The sequence below is a fragment of the Python bivittatus genome, unplaced genomic scaffold (assembly GCF_059951505.1).
Source record: "Python bivittatus isolate LINGU-HERP-01145 unplaced genomic scaffold, Pbiv_v1 ctg000080_np1212, whole genome shotgun sequence".
NCBI lineage: Eukaryota > Metazoa > Chordata > Lepidosauria > Squamata > Pythonidae > Python > Python bivittatus.
In genome coordinates, this window is record NW_028277035.1 from 90,237,458 (window position 1) to 90,257,980 (window position 20,523).

The 20,523-nt window shown below is 44.0% G+C and overlaps 1 protein-coding gene and 9 non-coding genes across 10 annotated transcripts; 5 read left to right on the forward strand and 5 right to left on the reverse strand.

Annotated features, from left to right (window-relative positions):
* Positions 1 to 612: 612 nt before the first annotated feature.
* On the reverse strand, positions 613 to 6,704 carry LOC148216802 (uncharacterized). Its single transcript, XM_088134661.1, has 3 exons — positions 6,565 to 6,704; positions 4,745 to 4,858; positions 613 to 1,025 (listed from the first exon to the last, which is right to left on the reverse strand). Exons 1-3 carry the CDS (start codon positions 6,614 to 6,616, stop codon positions 862 to 864), a joined length of 330 nt encoding a protein of 109 aa, XP_087990787.1. The 5' UTR covers positions 6,617 to 6,704; the 3' UTR covers positions 613 to 861.
* A 2,446-nt stretch (positions 6,705 to 9,150) lies between these two features.
* Positions 9,151 to 9,223, reverse strand: TRNAA-AGC (transfer RNA alanine (anticodon AGC)). Its single transcript has one exon. It is a non-coding gene; the product is annotated as a tRNA-Ala (tRNA).
* Positions 9,224 to 9,795: 572 nt separating this feature from the next.
* On the reverse strand, positions 9,796 to 9,868 carry TRNAA-UGC (transfer RNA alanine (anticodon UGC)). The gene has a single exon. It is a non-coding gene; the product is annotated as a tRNA-Ala (tRNA).
* A 489-nt stretch (positions 9,869 to 10,357) lies between these two features.
* On the reverse strand, positions 10,358 to 10,430 carry TRNAA-AGC (transfer RNA alanine (anticodon AGC)). Its single transcript has one exon. It is a non-coding gene; the product is annotated as a tRNA-Ala (tRNA).
* A 109-nt stretch (positions 10,431 to 10,539) lies between these two features.
* On the reverse strand, positions 10,540 to 10,612 carry TRNAA-UGC (transfer RNA alanine (anticodon UGC)). Its single transcript has one exon. It is a non-coding gene; the product is annotated as a tRNA-Ala (tRNA).
* Positions 10,613 to 11,020: 408 nt separating this feature from the next.
* Positions 11,021 to 11,093, forward strand: TRNAA-UGC (transfer RNA alanine (anticodon UGC)). Its single transcript has one exon. It is a non-coding gene; the product is annotated as a tRNA-Ala (tRNA).
* A 5,687-nt stretch (positions 11,094 to 16,780) lies between these two features.
* Positions 16,781 to 16,853, forward strand: TRNAA-UGC (transfer RNA alanine (anticodon UGC)). The gene has a single exon. It is a non-coding gene; the product is annotated as a tRNA-Ala (tRNA).
* A 109-nt stretch (positions 16,854 to 16,962) lies between these two features.
* On the forward strand, positions 16,963 to 17,035 carry TRNAA-UGC (transfer RNA alanine (anticodon UGC)). Its single transcript has one exon. It is a non-coding gene; the product is annotated as a tRNA-Ala (tRNA).
* A 489-nt stretch (positions 17,036 to 17,524) lies between these two features.
* On the forward strand, positions 17,525 to 17,597 carry TRNAA-UGC (transfer RNA alanine (anticodon UGC)). Its single transcript has one exon. It is a non-coding gene; the product is annotated as a tRNA-Ala (tRNA).
* A 1,182-nt stretch (positions 17,598 to 18,779) lies between these two features.
* On the forward strand, positions 18,780 to 18,852 carry TRNAA-AGC (transfer RNA alanine (anticodon AGC)). Its single transcript has one exon. It is a non-coding gene; the product is annotated as a tRNA-Ala (tRNA).
* Positions 18,853 to 20,523: the final 1,671 nt, after the last annotated feature.

The window sequence follows — 20,523 nt, forward strand, 5'->3', positions numbered from 1 at the left end:
GGCAGGGAATTGACACCAAACACTCCAAGGTTAATAGGAAGTGATCTGTCCATGGTAAAGGGCTGATGGTAATACAGTATCCTCCAGTTCCAGATCATGTATAACTTTTTGAGCTACCATGAAAAATTTAGCTCACAAGCTCTGAGGAGTGGCCCATTAAGACCTCAATTTTTTTTTCTCCAGATTTGCTTGAAGAGGTACCAGGTGTGCTTGATTTGATGAACTACAAGAACAACAATCTTCTCTAGAATGGTTCCTAAGGTTGCATTGTCTTGTACTCAGATATGTTGTTCTAATTGGATTCAGAACAACAGACAACAAGATAAAGAGGTAACTGAAATATACAACAAATTTATTTTGCACATGTACTCTGAGCATGCAAGATACAAGAAGAACATAAACAGCATAGAGAGGTCTGTTCCATTCACAAGATCTTCTTATTGCGCCAAATCATCAAAGTGAGCTAAGCAGGGAGATTACTATATACAATGAGCCATCATGAAACTTCTTCTAAATGTGTATTATACAACATGGAGACTGAAATCCCATGCAGATTTCTTCAGGAGTAAGTTGCATTAAATCAAGGATGAACAGTGTGTGGCCTTCCAGATGTTGTTGGACTGCAAGTCCCAACTTCCCTCCTCATTGGCCGTGCTTGCTCAGACAGTTTGGAACTGGAGTTCAATAAAATTTGGGAAGAATCCCAAAGTTTAATTCCTAGATTAAAAGAGAAACAAGATATGGAGCAGAGAACAATGCTGTGGATATTAGAAGGATTTGACAGGTTTCCCAGGTGAAAAAAGAGGTTTGTAGAGAATTAATAGAAAGTCATCCATAACACTTAACAGCCTTCTCTGTTGTTTAATTCCAGTTCTGAGGAAGAGGTGGGATATTTCCATTACATTTGTCAGTGGTGCAACAACTTGAAATATGAACGTATGGTTCTGACTTCATTGTTCTGTTGCAAAGCCATCTTCCATAGTTGCTATAGATGCACCTATACCTTATGAAGTAGAGGTTACCATCTGCAAGGGGAAAGGTACAAATGTGTGAAACGTATACCTCTTTGAAAAAACAGTATATGCCAGGGGAGTAGGGAACTTCCTGTCTACTTGATGTAACTGATCAACAGCTCTCTGCACTGGCCATGCTCCTGGGGGCCAGTGAGAATGACTGATCCATTGTCCTAACCACTGGTGTGTAAGCCTGATATAAGTGATGGAGTAGAGTGATCTAACTGACAGTAGAGATAATGATGGAGACATGAGCTACATCCTGACAAAGTCCCCCAGGAGGATTCCTATGGCAGGAACCAAGTGCCTTCTTGATGCTGGCACTGTACAAAAATTTCTTGTTATGTCCCAGATCAATTTTCCCAGAAGATCAATATAAAAGAAAAGAAAACTTACAGCTGACAGGTTAGTAGGGCATAGGATGACCTTGGGCTAATGTAAGCAGGAGCTCTATCAATGGGCATTCAAGCACCCTTCCACACCAGCTCACGCCCTTCTCTACTCTACCATCCTCCCAGCCAGAGATAGATAGAAGATAGAGAGAGAGAGAGATACTGTATAGAGAGATAGAGATAGATGATAGATAGATAGATAGAGAGAGAGAGAGAGAGAGAGAGAGAGAGAGAGAGAGAGAGATGATAGATAGATGATAGATAGATAGGTAGATTATAGATAGACAGACAGACAGACAGACAGACAGACAATCTTTTTAACCTGAACTTTAATCTCAACCCAAGGGATTGGATGTGCTGGCAGTGGGTGGCCATGTCTGGGAATACCTAGATATATGGAGAATGATGTTGGAATAATCCAAAGGACAACATTCCCACTATAGAAAATAATAAAGCTAGTACAGTCACATGAAACTTATTCTTGTTAGGTCCCACTTCCCTTCCCTGTTTAAATCTCCTCCTCCTCCTCCTCCTCCTCCTCCTCCTCCTCCTCCTCCTCCACCTCCTCCTCCTCCTCCTCCTCTACAAATAGGTCTAGCAGTTTCTTGAAAGACCACTATGCATGTGTTCAGCATCGGACAGACCTGGGTATATGATGCAAGGTCATCCTTGCATCATAACAGCTGTCTTAGATGTGAAACCCAAGTGTCATGTTAGGCAAGATGTTAGGATTTTCATTGATCTCCTTGATAGCAAATGCCAAGGCAAGGATGTGGTGGTAGACCTTTGCTACAGCACTGAAAATAAAATTATTTAAGGACGAAATTTTACGAAGTGCTGGTTAAGCATTACATAGGCAGATAGATCTGTAGAAAGGCAGGCTTCCAGGTTCTCTTACAGCCAAGGGGAAATGACTACCAAGGGTAATGCCCAGTGACTAGATGGGAAAGGGGGTGCTGCTTTAAGCAGACTAATTGTAGCTTGGCAGATCACTGCCAGCATCATCACTAAGTCTTCATAGATTGTACAACAAGGTTTGTGTTGGAAGAAGAAGAAAAAACACTAACTGTGAAACAATTAAATATGACTACAGGCTGCCTTTGCAACTGGCCCTAGATGAGATGGAAGTGACGTTGTGAGGACACATCTCTTGAAAACAATTGATAAGGCATCTTCAGGTCATTGTAAGTGACACCTGGGGATGATCCCAGTCTTACACTGAGAACATCAGTTATTTTATTTATTTATCAAATTTATATAGCCGCCCATCTTATGAGTGTGACTCTGGGAGATGTACAGTAGAACAAAACAATAAAAACACATCTTAAATAATCATTAAAAACAATTAAACATAAATATAAATAAGACCAGAGGAGAGTGTTTGAAAGACTCACACATAATAAAGCCATCTCGTGGCTCCATGTTTATTATTATTAACCCTGCTATCTCTTTGGCTGAGCAGCTGTTGCCAGATGAGGACATTACCTTGAAAGGTTTCCAAGTCCTCCACTGAACCTGCTTTAGAACAAACACAAAAGTTTGTTGGCTGCTTTTCTTTGTGGGAAGGGCTGCCCTCTTTGATGTGGCAGGAGGAGATCAGGGAAGAAAGGAAGATACAGTAAAGCCAGTTTGGAGTAGTGGTGAAGGTGGTGGATTTGAAACCAGGAGACCGTGAAATCTAGTCCTTCCTTGGACATGAAGGCTGGCTGTGTGACTTTGGGTCAGTCCATCTTTCAGGTCACCCCAACCCATTGGGTTGTTGTGGGATAAAGTAGAAGGTGGGAACATTACATATACCACCTTGAGTTGTACAAAACTAAGGTAGGATATACATCTGATAATAATAAAACAAATGTTTACATTACCATGGGAGTTGCCGTGACCACTATTCCTTTTATCCCCTTGTAGCTTCAATATAATTGCCACAAGCTGTACTACTTGTGCTGAAAGCTTACTAGCAATCCCTTCCCTTCCCAGTAGTCCCACCAAGACAGTAATGTACTCATCACACACATCTGAGGATATACATCTGATGAAGTGGTTTCAAATATAGCTCAATGTGAGAGCCACTTTGAAGGTGGTGGACTAGAAACCAGGAGATTGTGAATTCTAGTCCTCCCTTAAGCGAGCTGGGTGATTTTTACTCTTTCTCGGGCCATCCCGCTCCACTGGGTTAATGATGTGGGGAAAACAGGAAGCAGAACCATTATTTACACTGTCATGAGTTGTACAAAATAAAAGCAGGATCTAACAATAGTAGTGCTATGTTCTGTACATTGCAAACATGGTTCTAATTTAAACCGAAGAGTGTCTGAAAAGGAAAAAAAGGCCAAAGTATAAAATGTGAGAGTGTCTGTTTTGTACCACGAAATAAACAACCAGCTCCCAAACTCCCATTTTAGAGCCCCAGGATCACTGCAGTTCTTACCACTGGAGTTCACCGTCTACATGTTGCTTCTCAGATTTCATTCTGTTTTTAAAAATGCCTTCAATGGGTCAGCATTGGAAATTCTCTAGGATTTGCGTTGGTGTGTATAATTTTGACATTTTTTCCCACTCCCCCATTGGGGTGCCACACCAATAATGCCCATCTCTTTTCTATCCAATGGGTCAGAAACCTCCAGATCTTTTGGACGACAGCTCTCATAATCCTTTGCCACTTATCCACATTGGCTGCTGATTGAGAAGGAATCAGACTGCTGACTTCTGCTTTAAATGAGGACTGCACAGCTTCTGACCTCTGTCTTCAACAAGCTCAAAATGTGTTTAATGACTAGATTTAGATCAGTCTTCCCCAAATCACATGACAACAACGTAGTGTAAATGATCCCTCACTGATATTTTAGCCTCGCAATAACCCTTGATGGTCATTCAGACTGGGCAATGGGACAGTTCCTAGGTCATTCATTGAGCATCGTTAGGATGGGGTGGGGAGAAGATCTGGATTTCAATTTACCCAGTCCTAATTGGTTCTCTATTGCATCCCTAGTAACAGATGGACAGTTGTGCGCAGATGGTGATGGAATTAATTGCACGACTGGTGTGCCACATGGAACAGGTGACCACGAGGCTGTAAGATGGATAAGATGAATTTAGGCAACACCGAACAGGATGAGGCAGAGTCGCTTATTAAACTACTCCATGATATGTGGAATCGCATGGTGTTCAAATTCTCCATTTGTAAAGCCACACACTGGCCTATGAAAAGCTAAGAAGGATCATTCTCAAAACATCAAAAACACTACTAAAGATTCTTGCCTGCATTTACCTCTATTCACATCCCTACATCTGGCTGGCTTCCTTTTCCATATTGCGTGTTTTTTTATCCCTGGATCTTACCGAAATAACTTGCATATGTGTAACATTGTCCAGAGTAAGTCTTACAAGTCTCTTCTTTCTGGTAGCAACCTTTTTCATTTCCAGATTCACAGACCTTACAGATGATACCTTGGGCTGACAGAGAAGAGGAGATGTTTAGAGGGACAAGAAATCAGTGAACAAAAGTGAGGAGCATTTGAAGTGGTTCTGCTCAAGTTTGGATGAGAAGCAGGAACTGTCTGCAAGTAAAGGAAATTTCCATAAGCAGATTTATATTTTGGGATTAAACTATTTTTCTGCCTGATTTGAGACCATTCCTGTTCCCATCAGTGCTCCATAAGAATAATGTCTGGTGCAGTGTTTCTCAACCTCAGCAACTTTAAGAAGTGTGGACTTCAACTCCCAGAATTCCGGAATTCTGGGAGTTGAAGTCCATATATCTTAAAGTTGATAAGGGTGAGAAACCCTGGTCTGGTGGAAGCCTCCAATCCTATAGAAATGTTTTTCAAGGGGACAGAGATCTGCTACAGAAAGGAAGAGAGGAAAGGTTTGCTTGCACAAGCAGCATTTTTTTGTTGCAAACTTCGACACAATTCTGTGTCCCTAAATTAAATTAAAACCCTCAATTAGAAATCATGTACAAAATACAACCCCTAACCAAAACTGATGACCACTGTCATATTGTCAAGAAGGAACAAGTGCAAAGCCATATTGGAAAACCCAAATTGTTCAGGCAAAAAATACACAATGAATAAGATATATCAGGCACCGCTTTTTTACTGATTTTTTTACAGCACCGTAAGCAGACCGGAAACCGATCGCAATTAAGACCACTGTGCATGGAGGGAGGATTAAATCTCCACCAGATTGCTTTGTGAAATTCAGTTTCCCCCTTTGCAAAGATTATTTGTAATTATAATGATAAGAACAATTGATTTCTGCTCTAGAGCCCTTTTAAAAACAGTTAATGAAGTTTTTAAAAGGGTTCTAGAGCAGAAATCAATTTTAGGAAGCAAGGAGGTGGCAAATGGGGGAGACCTTAAGCCTTCTGTTGTACCCTGCCTTACACTGCAATCAACAAAAATTAGAAAGGGAGTTGCAATCTTTGCATTTAATCCTCAGGGTCTACCATCAAGAATTAAAACACTCTTACAGCTCAAATCCTCATTAATTCCAGTCACAATGATTTGGCTGGGCAGTGGATCAACAAAAGCTGGAAGCTTCCAACTACTTAACGGGAACAAGTATCTTCAGAGCAATCTGGGTGTTGCACAGGGCAAGTGCTCCTTCATTCATCAGGATTTGCTCCTTCATTCTATGGGAAATGCAGGGTATGGAATGGGGTGTCCTAGGGGCGGGAATGTCTTGAATAGGACTGCTGAACAGTAAGTCTTCAGATGTTTTGAATCTACCTAGAAAAATCAGGTGGATGAAAAGGAGCACTGCATAAGTCATCCTCTCCCCGTCACGTGTAGAGGCACTTTAGAGAAACACTTGAATATGGATGAGTCTTCCAGGAAGATCTCTCTCTCTCTGTGAAACTAGGCACGCCTGTGGATTTCATCCATTTCTGCATGGTGACTTTTTCAGGTTCCTGCATATCAGCACCATTTTGAATCCCACCAATCTGCTGTTTTATTGACTGAACCCTTTCTCTTTCTATCCTTCCACCCGTTCCCTGATTCTGTTGTGATATGAAAATATCAAATAAATTATAATAGAGGAGGCCTTATCAAACCTGGGTCCTCAGTGAACACGCTCCTACAACACTTTTCACTGCGACATCTTCCAGTTTGAGACTCAAATCTCCTTTCTGTCTCTAAAGTCTTGCAAATACTTACCGGTGCCACAGAGGAGAAGAGCAGGGAACCCGAGGAATAAAATAGCATTCATCCTGCTTTAAGTTCTGAAGTGGCAATGTCCTGAAGCAATATTAACAGATAAAAGCAGGGGTGTTTCAGAAATCCAGTTCATGGGGTTTCTAGTGTGTGTTTGCCAAACTTCTAGGGTCAATAAGATGTGGGGCAAAGGTATGTGCATATCTTTTCTTTTGGAAATAAACAGGGGCAAATACTGCAGCCAGACCAGGTCCCAGGGATTGGCAAACAAATCAATAACTCTGCACATGGTCTCCTTTATGTCACTGCCTCAGGTATCCACCCTAAAATCCTTGGGTCCATGGTGCATTTGCCTATGATTTTGCAAAGAAAGAAAACATGAGTCATTACCCTTCCAGTTGTACTGCAGGAAGGGAAGCCCTGCCCAGAAGAAGAATCCAAATGAAAGCATCACCAATGTTTGGATGTCCATTCTCCACTTGAACACATCAGAAGGGGAGCCCAGCCCCACTCTGGGTCAGTGGGTCCCACTCTCAAACTGCCTTAGGAAGTTTTTCTGACATTCACTCCAAACAGAATTTGACCTTCTCTGAGACACATCTTCAAATGTTTGAAGTTCAGTGTTATATTATTCCTCCTGTTTCTCTTCTCAAGATTCCCAGGTCCTTCCATCTTTCTTCATAGGACTTGGTTTCTGCTCCCTGGTCATCCTCACTGTCGTCTAAATCTTCCAGTGATGCTGCTTAAAATGTCATGTGCCATTCTTGCAACCACATCCCACTACTGACTCGTATTCTGCTGGCAATCAGCTATAGTTCAAGGCATTTTTACCCAAGTACTGTTACTAAGCCAGGATTGAGAATGTATTTTATCTGCATTTCTGTAGCAGTGGTCCTGTGAAGGGGGCTTGAGAGGCTGCTGGATGGGGCTGTTCTCTCTCTCTCACTGCTTCCACAGGAAAAGGGGAGGATCTGCTTCTGGAGCTCCCTCCTATTACAACAGGGGTGGGAATCTTCCACGCACTGACGCTGTTCCATCATCTCTGCTCTAAGGCAGACACAGATTTCACTCTTGTTACTTTCTTGGTTTAGACAAAGAGGATTCCAGGAGCCTTTATGGAATGAGAAAGAAAGAAGTCCCACAACATAGAGAGGGGACAGCAGGACAAACGGTTTCCTAAAAATAGCTTCTCAAGTAAACCCTAGCTAATACAGTCTCCGAAAAAAGATTGCACAATGTAAAGATTTCTCTTTTTTGCTGCCTAGGGTTCTCTGGAGTTGTGCAGGATTTATTAAAAAATTAAAATGAAAAATAAGAACACAATACGATAACATTGGAATAAAAGTAGCTGTGAAAGAAGCACAGCAGAGGTCAAATCAGCTGCAATACTAAACAGTGGAAATGTAGAGAAGCCCTTTTTAAAAATCCAGGTCTTTAACATTCCTAGGAGAATAAAAAGCTTTTCATCTGGCACAAAAGGGCATAAGGACGGCCTCTCTAGGGAGCACGCTATGGGCTGGTGCTGCCCCAAATAGGCCCTCCCACTTGTGACTCACTCCCTCTTCATTAACCGGGGGTGCATGCAAGGGACTGCAGAATGATCTCAGGGTCTGAATTGGTAGAGAAAACCTCTACAGGTGGATTTTGAGACGGGAAACAAAGAAGTAGCTGTTTTACAAGGGCTAAAAGAGAATGTTGCAATTGCTAGTTAGATCCTTTACTCCCTGCTTACTTTTCCATCCCTTCCTTGTGAATTGCAATCCCTGATACGCTCCCTGAGGCAGAGGAGTCTGCTTTCCATCATGTGCAGAACCCTCCTCCATCTCTCTGGCTTCAGGATGTAGGACGCAGAGGTCTGGCTTATGGACTCTGTTAGTCCAAATGAAAAGGAGCCCAGGTTTTGCTGTGTCTGCTAAGCACTCCACCCTGGGAGTCCTAGGAGATGAGGAGATGTTAGGCATCTTATGGATCCTGCCCACACAGCAAGCATTAATCACACCAGTTTTTTCCCCTCCTCTCCCTTGATCTGTGTCTCTCCTCTCCAAACACACTCATTAATAGCTAAAGATCTTACAGAAAAAGGATCCCACCATCTCCTCAGGAAAAACAATCACCCAGCATAGCGTTAGCTCCTCAGCAACTTAGGAGCACCACATGGAAAGAACCTTGGAGGAGATGCAGAAGTTGGGTGGGAAGGATTTTCTATGGATGGGGCAAAATAAAGGAGAAAGGCTGGATGGAGAATGCAGGCATTAATCCTGCTACCTCTTGCATGCTAAGCAAGCGCTCTACCACTTGAGCTAATTCCCCAGCTGTCTGATAGCACTCTTGCACAATTCCTCAAGGAAGTGAGATGGGTGGAGGTGGGGAGTCTTCTGTATAGATGGTAACATCAAGCAAAAGGATGTCTGGAGAAGGTGGACATTGATCCCACTACCTCTTGCAAGCAAAGCAAGAGTTTGGCATTGTCCCTAATTCCCAACTGCCTGCCTCGACTGCTTTGCAACAGTGTGGAAATCTAGGAGATTATGCCAAATTTGCCTGGAACAGGATTTTCTGTAGGCAAACCAAAACTGAATAGAGATGGACTGGAGAATGCAGGCATCGATCCTGCTCCCTCTCGCATGCTAAGCGAGCGCTCTACCATTTGAGCTAATTCCCCAACTGCCTGGCAACCTTGGTCTACCGTAATTTAATTTAATTTAATTTAATTTAATTTAATTTAATTTAATTTAATTTAATTTAATTTAATTTAATGCCTTATACTGGCTAACCAGAGACTGTCTCTTTCCTCCTCCTCCTCCTCCGCCTCCTAATCTTTTTATAATCCACTGGCCACCCAACTCCAGTTCAAAATGTACCAGGTGGATAAAATGCACTGAAGGACTATGGCCACCAGTCCTGCTGTGTCTCGTGGGGAAAGTGAGCCCAGTGCCAACCATTTTTCTGAATGTCCAGAGACAAATAGAGATCTGTGACTTCATGCTGAGGAAGACCTGAGGGTTGGCTCTTTGCAGAGAAAAAAAGAGAGGGCAGAGGGTTGTTGTGAAGACCATGGGCATTAATAGCCCTCTGATAGAAAAGAATAATTAATAGCCCTCTCACAGGCTGAATGATTCCCCAGCTGCCTCTCAACGTTACTTCCGCAGCATACAAAGGAACAGGCAGATACAAGGTAATATGTAGGTGAGGATGATTTTGTATACAGGTGGCAAAAGTAAGCAGAGAGTTGACTGGAGAATGTGGGCATCGATCCCACCACCTCTTGCATGCAAAGCAAGCGCTCTACCACATGAGCTAATTCCCCAGCTGCTGGCCACCTTGACCCACCAAGCTACAAGGACTCAGGACAAGATGCAGAAACTAAAGAGGTAATAAATAGAGAATAACTTGGCAAGATAAGGTGAAAGTTTGACTAGAGAATGTAGGCATTGATTCTGCTGCCTCTTGTACGTAAAGCAAGTGCTCTGTCATTTGAGCTGACTGCAGAGCGTTCTAGCAGTGCTGCTCCATCGTTCCTCAAGAAAGAGCCACAGAGAAGCTGATACGCAGCAAGTGAGATGGGGGGAGGTGGGGAGTCTTCTGTATGGATGGTAACATCAAGCAAAAGGATGTCTGGAGAAGGTGGACATTGATCCCACTACCTCTTGCAAGCAAAGTAAGAGTTTGGCATTGTCCCTAATTCCCAACCGCCTGCCTCGACTGCTTTGCAACAGTGTGGAAATCTAGGAGATTATGCCAGATTTGCCTGGAACAGGATTTTCTGTAGGCAAGCCAAAACTGAATAGAGATAGACTGGAGAATGCAGGCATCGATCCTGCTCCCTCTCGCATGCTAAGCGAGCGCTCTACCATTTGAGCTAATTCCCCAACTGCCTGGCAACCTTGGTCTACCGTACTGCAAGAATTCAGGATGAGATTCAGCCACTGAGAAGATGAAAATGGTCTAATAACATGGCAAAATAAATCAAAGTTTGACTGGAGAATGTGGGCATCGATCCCACCACCTCTTGCATGCAAAGCAAGCGCTCTACCATATGAGCTAATTCCCCAGCTGCCTGGCAGCCTTGACCCACCAAACTGCAAGAATTCAGGAGATGATTCAGGAACTGAGGAGATGAAATTAGGTACCAGCTGCTCAGGTCCGCTGGAAGTGACCAAGACACATCTGAGCTCAGTTATCTGGGAAGGGTTTGAGCTGGTCAATCCAGAAGAAGTGGTGCACACAGCTGTGAGCTTGGCCAATTGTGTTCTGGACTCATGCCCCTCTGGGCTGCATAAGGCCTGGGAGGTGGCATGTGGTTGGATCCAAGTGGTGGTTAATGCCTCTTTGAGGGAGGGGGTAATTCTGCCAGCCTTGATGGAGGCAGTGGTGCACCAGTTTCTCAGTACCTTGTCCTTGGACCTGACTGTGTTCGAGAACTTCCATCCACCTTGGTGGGTCAAGGTGGCCAGCAGCTGGGGAATTAGCTCATGTGGTAGAGCGCTTGCTTTGCATGCAAGAGGTGGTGGGATCGATGCCCACATTCTCCAGTCAACTCTCTGCTTACTTTTGCCACCCGTATACAAAATCATCCTCACCTACATATTACCTTGTATCTGCCTGTTCCTTTGAATGCTGCGGAAGTAACGTTGAGAGGCAATGGTCTTCAACCCTCCCTTCCTGGGGAAGATTGTTGAGAGGATGGTTGGCTTTCAGCTACAGAGTGTAAGGATTGCTGCATTCGGTGCTGAACAAAAACCTCGTGAGACACAGGCTTGGACGAAAGTTAGTTTACTCAGGTGTAATGCGTAATGGTTACAGACCAAGCCAGGATTGGCTTGGCGTGGTTTCTTACCATCTTTTTGTAGGGTTCTCCCCTTGACCCGCGGTACCTCTCAGTTCCGCCCCTTGCCCTTGCCCTGGGCTGCCCATCGGTTCGTGGTGATCTTCCTTCCCCTCTCCTTGATGGCAGATTCAGCCGGTTTCTATTGTGTTCTGATCTGCTTCTTTTGTCTCTGCTGGCCTTGCGTTCCTGGGGCTTTTCTTGTGGTGGTTGTTTTAATCTGGGGTTGAATTGCTTGCTGATTGCTGTGCTTCCGGAGTATCCTGGGGCACCTGGGAAGCCGGCTGCGCTACAGTGTTGTTGCTTCTGAATGGCCCGCCCTCTGCCCATAGTTAACGTGTGGTTGCATTGTTTACTTGCCCTGATTGCCTTTTGCCTGAGGCGCTGAAATTGACCAGCGGCCCTGCGCTGGTGCGCTAGGCTGAATCTGACACAGAGGACCCTGGATGAAGTAGATTATCTCGACCCTTTTCAGTCTAGGTTCAGGCCGGAGTATAGTATGGAGATGCATGGGAGGCTATGTACATACATGCACACAAACAGAAAGACACATACAGCTGCATACAAAGTTAAATATATACATCCAAAGTTAAAGCATTAAATTTACCGTATTTTTCCGACTATAAGACGCCCCCATGTACAAGACGCTCCCCCATTTTTCCAACCCAAAATTAAGAAATCAATATTTTAAAGATAAAGCAGAGCACATTTTTATTTAGTAATTAGGTAACATTTACCTGATACACTCAGTGGGAGGAGGTCCAAACTGTCTCTCTGCAGCTCTGTTTCCATGCTGTTTTGTAAAACTGATTACATTCAGTTTAAATTTTGCACAGTAAGACATTCTCTTATTTATATTTTTATTTTCTGACATCTTTATGGGCTCTCCACCTCCAATGGGATGCGTTCCAATTGGTTTGTTCAGCATCAGCTGACATCAGTTACATAAGGCTCGTGATTGGAGGAAGCCCATTCGCAGAGACAAAGTATGGGCAGTTTCACTCGTGGTTAGAGGCTAGCAATAGGAGGAAGCCCGTTCGCAGAGACAAGGTATGGGCAGTTTTGCCATCGCGCAGTTCTCTTTTCGGCTGACTTCCTTGAATAAGACGCCCTTCAATTTTGAGCATAAGGATTTTAGAAAAAAGTATCGTCTTATAGTCGGAAAAATACGGTAATAATATAGCCAACTGGGAGCCTTGTTTAGGATTGCTGGAGCCCTCTTGGGTAGAGGAGACTCTGGGATTCACCTACAAGGCTGCATGGAGGAATTTGCAGAGCATCTTTTGGACAAAATCAATTGGATTTGCTCCCAGTTGGATGCCAGCCTTGGTGCTTGTGGAGGTGCCTGGGGCACAGTCCTGCCATGTTATCTGGGAGGAATTTGAAGCTGTTGGGCCTGAGGAAGTGGACAGGGTCCTCATGACTGTGAGCTTGGCCACCTTTTATTGGATCCATGTACCACCTGGTTGGCAAAGGCCTTCCGGGAGGTGATGTGTCGTTGAGTCTTGGTGTTGGTGGAGGTCTTAAGGAGGCAGTGGTTTCCCCTCTCCTCAAGAAGCCATTGATAGACCCAACCATTTTGAACAGTTTTCCTCCAGTCTCCAACCTTCTTCTCTTAGGGAAGGTTATTGAGAAAGTGGTCATGCAACAGTTTCAGAGGACCTTGGATGAAGTGAATTAGCTGGGCCTTTTCCAGTCAGATTTCATGGGATTGAAACAGCATTAGTTGCACTTTTGAATGACCTATGGTCTGAGCAGGATAGGGGTAGTGTGTCCATCTTTGTTCTTCTTGACTTCTCGGCAGCGGTCAATACCATCAACCATGGTATCCCTCTGGACAGGCTACAGGGGTTAGGGCGGGTAGTGTAAGGTTCACTGCATTCAGCGCTGAACAGAAACCTCGTGAGGCACAGGCTCGGATGAAAGCTAGTTTATTCAGGCGTAATGTGTAGCGGTTACAGACAAAGCCAGGATTGGCTTGGCAGAGTTTCTTACAGTCGTTTTATAGGGTTTCCCCCTTGACCTGCAGTTACCCCTTGGTTCCACCCTTTGCCCTTGCCCTGGGCTATCCATCTGTCCGTTGTGATCTTCCTTCCCCTCGCCTTGATGGCAGATTCAGCTGGTTTCTACTGTGTTGTAATCTTCTTCCTTTGTCTGTCTTGCCCTTGCATTCCTGGAGCTTTTCTTATGGTGAGTTGGAGTGGCTGTTTTAATCTGGTTTCGAATTGCCCACTGATTGCCCCTGGATTGCTGTGCTCCTGGTGTATGGTAAGCCGGATTTGCCCGGGGCGCCCGGGGAGCCAGCTGCACTCCAGTGTTGCCACTTCTAATTGACTCCCTGCTGCAAATTAACTGCCCGCCCCCTGTCGGTAGTTAACTTGCGGTTACCTTGTTTTCTTGCCCTGATCACCTATTGCCTGAGGCGGTGAAACTGACCAACAGCTCTGTGGTAGCAGTGTGTGCTTTCTAGGCTGAATCTGACAGGTGGCACTGCTGTGCTTGTTCTCCTTCTTCCTCTGGGACCAGCCCAAGTCAGTGCTGATTGGGAGCTAAAGGTGCTACCCTCGACCCTGGGCTCCTTTGGGTTCAGAAATCTCTACATTCCTCTAACATCTACATGAAGCCACTGGGTGAGGTCCTCCATTGCCATAGCATCAGGTATCATCAGTATGCTGATGATACTCAGCTGTATATCTCCACCCCTGGCAAATTAAGTAGTGCTTTTGATGTCCTATCTTGGTTTCAGCTCAACCCTAGCAAGACTGTAATGGTATGTGGGAGTGATCCTGGGAGACTGAAGGAAGAGCCGCAGCCTAGACAAAGGTCTGATAAATGAAGTGAAGCCTGAAGGAGGAGGGGTGGAGAAATTATCTCAGAAGGGACCCTCCCTAGATTTTAGAAGAGTAAAAAGTAACATTATTGTATTAATTACATTGTAATGAAGATATAGCTAGTATTCATTGTTATGCTTCTTGTCTGGACTATCTCGAAAGGCTAACAAAGACTGAATGGCTTTGGGTTTTGGGGCCTTTGGGTTCTGGGACCGTACCATCTTTGGAGCTGGACGGGGTTGCACTACCCCAGACAGACTCTGGGTGCAATCTGGGGGACTTCTTGACTCTTGACTCCTGTTTACACAGCTTCATATTATGCACCAGTTGAGCCTGTTCCTGGACCAGGAAGCTTTACTCTCAAGTGCTCATGACCTGGTCACCTCTTGAATGGATTACTGTAATTACTGTAACACACTCTACCTGGGGCTACCTTGAAGAGCACCTGGAAGCTTCAGCTGGTGCAAAATGGAGAGGTGTGGGCAGTTATGTGTACTTTTTATTTAGCACATATTACACCTCTGCTCTGCAAGCTGCATTGGTTGCCAGTTTGCTTCTGGTCTGAGTTCAAGGTGCTGGTAAGAACCTATAAAGCCCTACATGGCATGGGTCCGGGTTGTTTCAGGGACCACCTCTCCTCAGGTTAGGAAAGGTACTATCAAGGAATAGATCTGGAGATAATATCTACTTAGAAACCAGTAGATATGCACAGCAGTAAATAACAAGTCAATACAGCTTTAGTTCAATAGACTTGTATTACAATGTGCAAGTATAGGCCATAGGCAGTAGGTCATTTAACAGTCCAAGGTCAAACAATACACTTACAAATCAGTCCAATGTAGCAGCAGTTAAACAGTAATTCTTCTCCAATCATGCCCCAACCACATCACCCAAGGAGCAGCCTATTATATTCAGGCTAGCCAATCTCCGCCGTCCTGGCTACATTCCGTTCCACCCTTTCTCACCTGAGATGTGTTACTGCTCCAATGACACACTCCTTAAAGGAACCTTATTCTTATAATTATCTTAACAGGTACATTACGGGTCTTGTCTGTTAAGGAGTGTAATTTGACAGGAGGAGACTCTTTTCTGCCACAGCGCCCAATCTTTCAACATCATCCCCCTGGAGGTTAGATTGGCCCTGACCTGAAAGGCTCTGTCAACATGCCTGGGGATCCAGTAATGGTTTGGAGCCTACTAGATGGCTGTATTGATTGATCCATGACTTGTATTTCCCTGCTTTTTGTGTTTTCTAGTTTTAATTTTGGTTTTTAATTGGGTTTTTAATTAAAGGGGTTATTGTTTTTTATCGATTTTTCTATTTTGTTTATTGGTTGTGTTGTTTGATTGCTTTTGATTAGTGAACCACCCAGAGTCCCAAATGTGATATTGGTGGCTATGCAAATAAAAAAAAATCAGATCAAATCAATCAAGAAATTAAATGCACTTATATTCAAGCACAATAACCACCTAACATAAAACTTCTTTACTTGCTACCCTTTTGTTCTCTAATATATACCAAAACTCCTTTAAATGGTGTTGAAATAGCACATTGGTTGTGGCCCTTGCCTATTTGAAGGACAGATTTTTTTTTAATTACTTTTTTTCTTGCCCTGAGTTATCTAATATTCCTCTGGCCTTTCTTTTCAAAAATAAGTCCAGTGGTACATTGTTTCCTTGTTTCTCCAGTCATTTGGGGCAAAATAGTTTCATGGTGGGAGACATTGGAGAAATTGGGGAAATAAATGATAAATCAGTGTACCACCCTGGGGAAAATAGGAAGCTCAGGAGAAGAAAAGGGGTAATTAGAAGACATTTTGCTGGGTTCAACATATGAAGCTAGAGTTATAGCAGCTGTGCCACTGAGGTAACATTGAAACAAAAGCAGCAGAAAACCTTCTGGAAGAATAGCTTTGAATGAAGAGTGGGGTGGGGTTTCTTGCTCTGCAAAGTAGCCAATGAGCTGCTGGGGTTATGCTGTAAGGAAATAAAGTGCAACAGCCAATAGGAACAGCAATGCTTGGGGAGACGGAAGAGGCAGGAAATTGCATCCAGATGTCATCACCTTTGCAATGGGAGGGGGCAACTGGCATGTTCTGGCCACTGAACAACCAGGCAGGGCAGATAAGCCTGAAATGTATTGATGCATTCATTTATTCTATGAAATGGATAAGGCCACCCAACTCTACCCAGACAAAGATGTTTTTGCTGAAGGGGAGTTTCAGGTCAGCCAATATTTACTAAAGATAGAAAGTTCAAGGGCATATAGAAAGATGGGAAATGCTAATGTGGAGAAGAAGAAATGAAATAAGGAAGGAGGAGGAGGAGGAGGAGAGACTCCTGACTTGAGTGTGGCTCCTAGTGACTTCATGGAGATGTCCATGTTGTTTTCTTGGCAACCACATGGAAATGGTTTGCTGTGTCCTTCTTCCAGAAAGTTTTTTCATCTTCCTGGTCTTGTCTTACACCCCAGCACTTTCCAAGTGGTTCTGCTGTCAAGCTGGATCATAATTTAAAAATTGGCTTCCACATGGGAACGAAAAAGGATTCTCCATTGGAAGCTGGGGAATTAGCTCATATGGTAGAGCGCTTGCTTTGCATGCAAGAGGTGGTGGGATCGATGCCCACATTCTCCAGTCAAACTTTGATTTATTTTGCCATGTTATTAGACCATTTTCATCTTCTCAGTGGCTGAATCTCATCCTGAATTCTTGCAGTATGGTAGACCAAGGTTGCCAGGCAGTTGGGGAATTAGCTCAAATGGTAGAGCGCTCGCTTAGCATGCGAGAGGGAGCAGGATCGATGCCTGCATTCTCCAGTCTATCTCTATTCAGTTTTGGCTTGCCTACAGAAAATCCTGTTCCAGGCAAATCTGGCATAATCTCCTAGATTTCCACACTGTTGCAAAGCAGTCGAGGCAGGCGGTTGGGAATTAGGGACAATGCCGAACTCTTACTTTGCTTGCAAGAGGTAGTGGGATCAATGTCCACCTTCTCCAGACATCCTTTTGCTTGATGTTACCATCCATACAGAAGACTCCCCACCTCCCCCCATCTCACTTGCTGCGTATCAGCTTCTCTGTGGCTCTTTCTTGAGGAACGATGGAGCAGCACTGCTAGAACGCTCTGCAGTCAGCTCAAATGACAGAGCACTTGCTTTACGTACAAGAGACAGCAGAATCGATGCCCGCATTCTCTAGTCAAACTTTCACCTTATCTTCCCATGTTATTCGCTATTTATTACCTCTTTAGCTTCTGCATCTTGTCCTAAGTCCTTGCAGCTTGGTGGGTCAAGGTGGCCAGCAGCTGGGGAATTAGCTCATGTGGTAGAGCGCTTGCTTTGCATGCAAGAGGTGGTGGGATCGATGCCCACATTCTCCAGTCAACTCTCTGCTTGCTTTTGCTATCCATAGACAAAATTGTCCTCATCTATTTCATTTCTACATATTATCTTATATCTGCCTGTTCCTTTGCATGCTGTGGAAGTAGCACTGAGATGCAGTTGTGAAATCATTCAGCCTTTTCTATGTGAGAGATCACGGGATTGATGGCCATAGTTCCTCAGTGAATTTTATCCACTTGGTACATTTTGAACTGGAGTTGGACAGCCAATAAATGAAGGAGGAGGAGGAGGAGGAAAGAGACAATCTCTGGTTAGCTAGTGTGAGGCTTTAAATTAAATTAATTTAAGTCTTGCCAATCTTCCACCATTCCACTGTCTCTCTATCATCTGATTTATAATCCTCACACTCCCAGACAAACCACTCCAAGATCAACAGACTTGGCTGCCACTATCATCTTCTCTCTGTGACAAGACTCCAACAAACAAATGTGTGTTGTGCTCTGTTGTGTTGTGATGTGGGAGTTACACTGGGAGCTAGAGGTTCTCAGGGCAGAAATGTCAGTTTTGTCAACAATGATTGATCACTGAGCTCCACAGCAGAAAAGCAAAAGTTTAAATAACCATTAAAATACAGGAAAGAAACATCAATGGGACATAATCAACTGTTGAAGTCCCTCCATCTTTTTGTGAAATAAGGATTCTTATCTTACCATTCCTTCTGTCATCTTGCATATTTAAACCTGAAATTGGCTGTATTCACACATAGTGATGGGTACTTCTTGCTTAACCATGGTTTAATTAATGTTCCCAAGTAACTGGATCCCCACATCTCACTTAGCTAGATCAAAGAAACCAAGATCTGGGTTGGTGCATTCTGTGAATTTGAGCTTTGCTCTGACTTCTGAGCTTTGCTCTGAGCAAACACTGAACCCTAAAGAACAGGGCAAACTTTGGATGGAGGCTTTACACACCTGAGGTTGCAGGATGGCTCTTATCTGCTAATTCAAGCATCTCTTTGAAGCTCCAGATTTGTTGATTTAGGGGCTTCCATGGATTTAGGGGCTTCCATTGATTTAAGGACTTCCATTGATTTAGGGGCTTCTATTGATTTAGGTGGTTTTGATAGGATTCCAGTATGGAACCTTCTCCTGTCAGTTTCTGCATGTTATCTTGGTTTCTTTCTTTCTTGGGGAATTGTCCAAGAGTACTATCAGACAGCTGGGGAATTAGCTCAAGTGGTAGAGCGCTTGCTTAGCATGCAAGAGGTAGCAGGATCGATGCCTGCATTCTCCATCCAGCCTTTCTCCTTTCTTTTGCTCTATCCATAGAAACACCTTCCCCACCCAACTTCTGCATCTCCTCCAAGGTTCTTTCCATGCGATGGTCCTAAGTTGCTGGGGAGCTAACTCTATGGTGGGAGTTTGTTTTTCCTGAAGAGATGGTAGGATCCCTTTTCTGTAAGAACTTGTGATGGAATGGAATTATGAAGGCCAGGCTTGGGGAGATGTGGCTGGCTGGCTTGGGAGCTGGGGTTTGAGTCTGGGAAGATTGATGTCAGGTTTAGCCCAAAGAACTCCAAGAGACAGTGCAAAATCAGTTCAGTTATGTTTATTAGCTACAACCTCTAGCAAGAATCTTCCCAGACTCAAACCCCAGCTCCTAAGCCAGCCAGCCACAACACCGTGAATTCCTCAGGGAGGTGCCAGCCTCATCCTCTTGTAGTTCCCACACTCTTTTGGTGAGCTAAGAAAATGCTTATCTCCCCGAGCCTGGCCTTCATAATTCCATTCCATCACAGATCTTTAGCTATTAATCAGTGTATTTGTGTTTGGGAGAGGAGAGACACAGATCAAGGGAGAGGAGGGAAGAAACTGGTGTGATTAATGCTTGCTGTGTGGGCAGGATCCATAAGATGCTAAACATCTCCTCGTCTCCTAGGACTCCCAGAGTGGAGAGCTTAGCAGACACAGGAAAACCTGGGCTCCTTTCATTAAGCAGAGGGTAAATGATCAAACTAGTGATTGCAACATTCTCCTTTAGCCCCTACTACAACAGCTACTGCTTTGCTTCCTGTTTCAAAAAACAACCTGTAAAGGTTTTGCTTGCCAATTGAGGTTATAACCTGAGGTTATTCTGGAGTCCCCTTCATGCAACCATGCTTAATGAAGAGGGGAGTCACGAGTGGGAGGACCTATTTGGTGGTAGCAGCAGCCCATGGAGTGTCCTCCTTCAAGAAGCTGACCTTGCGCCCTTTTGTGCCATATGAAAATCTTTTTATTCTCCTAGGAATGTTAAAGACCTGGATTTTTTAAAAGTGCATCTCTGTGTTTGCACTGTTTAGTATTGCTGCTAATCTGAGGTAATGAAATTGCACTGATTGGAAAACATATTTATTGTTTTATTTGGAACATTTCTCATTTCAATAAAAATAGGTTTTCCAGCCTGTACGTTCCACTTGTGTTGGACAACAGGTCCCATCATCCACAGTCACTGGTCATGCACTCTGCACTTAATGGAGATCAAGTCCAAGAAACATGGATTACATGAGGATAGGTAGGAAAATAAGAGAGAGATAGCTAGATTATAAGTGTGGCCCAAATGGGTAGTAAGGCAATAGCGATTTCTTCAAGATCAAGGAAGGAGAAGACTGTAGAGGTGAAGGAACTGCTGGCTGATTTCCCTCATTCTCCCAAAGCAGGCCTGGCACACTCAGCAGGAGGAAAAGGTGCGTGCTTCCCATTGCACCTGTCAGTTCTACAACAACATGTAACTTGAACTTCACTCTGAATGAAACATTAGAGTTGCGCCACATCTCTTGACGTCTACACCAAACGTGTGATGGAATGGATTTATGAAGGCCACACTCAGGGAGGGAAACATCCTCTTTTGTCTCCTGAGGGGTGAGGAAGAGATAAGAGGATGAGGCTGGCCCCTCCCTGAGGAATTCACTCTGTTTTCACTGGC

Bases quoted from the DNA above. Each gene is read 5' to 3' on its own strand.
- LOC148216802 (XM_088134661.1), bottom strand. From the start codon at position 6,616: ATGAATGCTATTTTATTCCTCGGGTTCCCTGCTCTTCTCCTCTGTGGC. The intron at 4,859-6,564 runs GTAAGTATTTGC...CTTCTCTGTCAG, and splicing joins TCTTCTCCTCTGTGGCACCG to CCCAAGGTATCATCTGTAAG. The intron at 1,026-4,744 runs GTAAGATCCAGG...TTCCCCTTGCAG, and splicing joins CACATATGCAAGTTATTTCG to ATGGTAACCTCTACTTCATA.